Raw genomic sequence first — 4,179 nt, 5'->3', positions numbered from 1 at the left:
ATTTTTTTTTTTTTTTTTTTTTTTTTTTTTTTTTGAGATGGAGTTTCACTCTTGTTGCCCAGGCTGGAGTGCAATGGCGCGATCTCAGCTCACCACAACCTCCACCTCCCGGGTTCAAGTGACTCTCCTGCCTCAGCCTCCTGAGTAACTGAGATTACAGGCATGTGCCACCACGCCTGGCTAATTTTGTATTTTTGGTAGAGACGGAGTTTCTCCATGTTGGTCAGGCTGGTCTCGAGCTCCTGACCTCAGGTGGTCCACCCCACCTCAGCCTCCCAAAGTGCTGGGATTACAGACTTGAGCCACTGCGCCTGGCCTTGCCTCACTCTTAAACGAACCCCAGAGTAATTCTCCTTCCTTTATCCCTCCACTTCCCTCTTCCCACCAAACCGGGCAAATGGCAGATGGTCACAGCCTGCAAACTGCTCTGTAAATGAATTTTAACCAGCAGGGACTGGAGAGATGGCAGCTTGAGTCTCTGCTTCAACCCCCTCTTCTTCTGGATCATATAGGGAAGCTGATGGCATTCTGAAACCTCTTCCCAAGAAAAGCATTGACACAGGGATGGGCCTGGAGCGACTGGTATCTGTGCTGCAGAATAAGATGTCCAACTATGACACTGACCTTTTTGTCCCTTACTTTGAAGCCATTCAGAAGGTACTGGTCCTATTGCAAACACTGCAAACTTCTGTGGAGTTTTCCAGGCTGGGTTCTTAACAGTGCTGTCAAAAAATGACCACATGCTTTGCCAGCTAAGGATACCCATTTCCATCTGCCTACTTCATTGTTAATAATGTGAGGCTCTAGACCGGAGACAGTGTAATTTTTGAGTGTAGGGACTGGCTGGAGTCTCTCCACTTCCCCAGTGTCACATTCTTGGGGTTATAGGATCTAGCAAGACGGGCATCCTTTCTCCTAATGCTCCTCAATCCTCTAGGAACCTCCTTGGGTGAGGTAGCGCCAGAAAGGCTGCTTCCTAAAGGGCTGCCTCCTGATTCTTACCTGTAGGGCACAGGTGCCCGACCGTACACTGGGAAGGTTGGTGCTGAGGATGCTGATGGGATTGACATGGCCTACCGGGTGCTGGCTGACCACGCTCGGACCATCACTGTGGCACTGGCTGATGGTGGCCGGCCTGACAACACAGGGCGCGGGTAAGTATGCTGCACACTGGGTGGTGTTTGGACTGGCACCACATGTGCTATGTATGACTCTTTATGAAACTTTTTTTTTGTGAGATGGAGCGAGATCACGCCCAGGCTGGAGTACAATGGCGTGATCTCGCCTCACTGCAACCTCTGCCTCCTGGGTTCAAGTGATTCTGCCTCAGCCTCCCAAGGAGCTGGGATTCCAGGTGCACACCACCATGCCTGGCTTATTTTTGGTTTTTTAGTAGAGATTTTTTTTTTTTTTTTTTCTTTGAGACAGAGTCTCGCTCTGTCGCCCAGGCTGGAGTGCAGTGGCGCAATCTCGGCTCACTGCAAGCTCCGCCTCCCAGGTTCACGCCATTCTCCTGCCTCAGCTTCCCGAGTAGCTGGGACTGCAGGTGCCCGCCACTGCGCCAGGCTAATTTTTTGTATTTTTAGTAGAGACAGGGTTTCACTGTGTTAGCCAGGATGGTCTCGATCTCCTGACCTCGTGATCCACCCACCTCGACCTCCCAAAGTGCTGGGATTACAGGCATGAGCCACCGCGCCTGGCCTTTTTTTTGTTGTTTTTGAGACAGAGTTTCACTTTTGTTGCCCAGGCCGAGTGCAATTTTGCGATCTTGGCTCACCGCAACCTCCACTTCTCGGGTTCAAGCAATTCATCTGCCTCAGCCTCCCGAGTAGATGGGATTACAGGCATGCGCCACCATGCCTAACTTTGTATTTTTAGGAAAGATCGGGTTTCTCCATGTTGGTCAGGATGGTCTCAAACTCCCAACCTCAGTTGATCCACCCGCCTCGGCCTTCCAAAGTGCTGGGATTACAGGTGTGCGCCACTGTGCCCAGCCAGAGATGGGGTTTTGCCATGTTGGCCAGGCTGGTCTCGAACTCCTGGCCTCAGGTGATCTATTTATTTGTCTTAGCCTCCCAAAGTGCTGGGATTACAGGTGTCAGCCACCACGCCCGGCCTTTTTATGAAACTTAAAGCCATCCTTCATTATTGTTTCCTTGTCTTTTGGGCAGTTGGAAGAATCCCTCCACCGCTTTTTTAAGGGATGAAGGGAGTTTCAGCTACTGTCACATAGTTGCCACTATACTAAATCTCTGCTGCTGAGTACAGATGATAAGGATTGTATTTAAAGTTGCCTGATAGGAGATTGGCAGGGCCAGGGTATTGACCAGCCCTGGGAAGCTCTGTTACTGACAGGCAGGACCTGGGATCACCGGCATCAAGTACACATCTTGTCTGTCTTGCCTTCCTATATGGGTAACTGAATGTAAAAGGAAAACAAACCAGTGTTTACCCTAGGCAAGCCTTGACGGGTATTTGTGGGTATGTTACTGAGTCTTAACGCTAAAATTAATGACCTTGGGGAATGCAAAAGTGCATGCTTAGGATAAAAGAAAGTTCCTGAAAGTGGTGTTGCTTTGGGTAGGATTCCCACAGATGCACGACAAAACCCTCAGCTAGGAATGTTAGGGACTAGTTTCTGCCTCTTACAGGTATGTGTTGAGACGGATTCTCCGCCGAGCTGTCCGGTACGCCCATGAAAAGCTCAATGCCAGCAGGGGCTTCTTTGCTACATTAGTGGATGTTGTTGTACAGTCCCTGGTAGGTTCATTTCTCTGCTTACCCTTCTGTGCTAAAGCAATCCTTTAAGAGGGATGGGGTGGGAGAGGGCATACTGTTAAGGAGCTTTTTGTTGTTGTTTTTTGAGACAGAGTCTTGCTGTGTCGCCCAGGCTGGAGTGCAATGGTGTGATCTCGGCTCACTGCAGCCTTTGCCTCCTGGGTTCAAGCAATTCTCCTGTCTCAGCCTCCCGAATAACTGGGATTACAGGCACACACCGCCACGCCCAGCTGATTTTTTCTGTTTTAGTAGAGACGGGGTTTCACCGTGTTGCCCTGGCTGGTCTTGAACACCTGAGCTCAGCCTCGGCTTCCCAAAGTGGTAGGATTACAGGCGTGAGCCACTGCACCCTGCTAAGGAGGTTTTTTAAGAGGGGGTAGGGAATAGTCTTTGGTTTCATCCAGCCCCTCATCTTGCTTCCCCTTTGTCAGGGAGATGCATTTCCTGAGCTGAAGAAGGACCCAGACATGGTGAAGGACATCATTAATGAAGAAGAGGTGCAGTTTCTCAAGACTCTCAGCAGAGGGCGTCGCATCCTGGACAGGAAAATTCAGAGCCTGGGAGACAGCGAGACCATTCCCGGTAGGGACCAGTTTTTGCCCTTCTCCATCCTGGCCGTTTGATCTTTCTGGGAAAGACAAGCCCTTTCTCACAGACTGACTGTGGGCTCCCGTGTCTCTGAGGCTGAACATAGCTTGATTGAACTGCTTTTGGTGCAAACTGGAATTTATAGTAAAATGGTAAAAGTAATGCATCATTGTGGCAAACTATTCAAACAATACAGAATACAAAAGTGTTCAGAAAAAGAAAATAATTTTCCCGGGGCAGGGTGGGGTAGATTTTTTTCTCAGCGGGAACAACTCTTAACGGTTTGGTGTATAACTCTTCAGGATTCTTCTCTGTTTGCATGCAAATAAATACATGTAGGTATTTGTGGGAATATTTGGTATATACTGTTTTGCAATTTGGGGAAAATAAATTCCAAAGATTTTTTTCCCCTTTTTATTGAAGTATAACAAGGGAAAAGCTTGATGAATTTTCACAAATTGAACACACTTATGTTCAGATCAAGAGAGAGATTTGTTGGCCAGGCATGGTGGCTCACACCTGTAATCCTAGCACTTTGGGAGGCCGAGGCAGGCGGATCACGAGTTCATGAGTTCAACACCAGCCTGCGCAACAGGGCAAAACCCTGTCTCTACTAAAAATACAAAAAATTAGCTGGGTGTGGTGGCATGCACCTGTAATCCCAGCTACTCAGGAGGCTGAGAGAGGAGAGTCGCTTGAACCTGGGAGGTGGGTTGCAGTGAGCCAAAATCATGCCATTGCACTCCAGCCTGGGCAACAAGAAAAAAGAAATAGAAAATTGTCCAGGTGAGGTTTTTATTATTATTTTTATTT

The 4,179-nt window shown here is 48.6% G+C and overlaps 1 protein-coding gene across 3 annotated transcripts in view; it reads left to right on the top strand.

Annotated features, from left to right (window-relative positions):
• The window catches only part of AARS1 (alanyl-tRNA synthetase 1), a 38,493-nt gene that overhangs the window by 17,247 nt on the left and 17,067 nt on the right, over positions 1-4,179 (top strand). For all 3 annotated transcript variants that reach the window (XM_017868727.1, XM_017868726.1, XM_017868729.1), the window contains exons 6-9: positions 513-657; positions 1,009-1,154; positions 2,652-2,760; positions 3,210-3,360. In XM_017868727.1, coding sequence (XP_017724216.1) covers positions 513-657; positions 1,009-1,154; positions 2,652-2,760; positions 3,210-3,360 — 551 coding nt within the window. The remainder of the gene's footprint in view (positions 1-512; positions 658-1,008; positions 1,155-2,651; positions 2,761-3,209; positions 3,361-4,179) is intronic.

This window comes from Rhinopithecus bieti, unplaced genomic scaffold (genome assembly GCF_001698545.2).
Source record: "Rhinopithecus bieti isolate Rb0 unplaced genomic scaffold, ASM169854v2 scaffold_2574, whole genome shotgun sequence".
Lineage (NCBI taxonomy): Eukaryota > Metazoa > Chordata > Mammalia > Primates > Cercopithecidae > Rhinopithecus > Rhinopithecus bieti.
The sequence above is the reverse complement of the archived record's forward strand: the minus strand, read 5'-3'. Positions and strand labels throughout refer to the sequence as shown.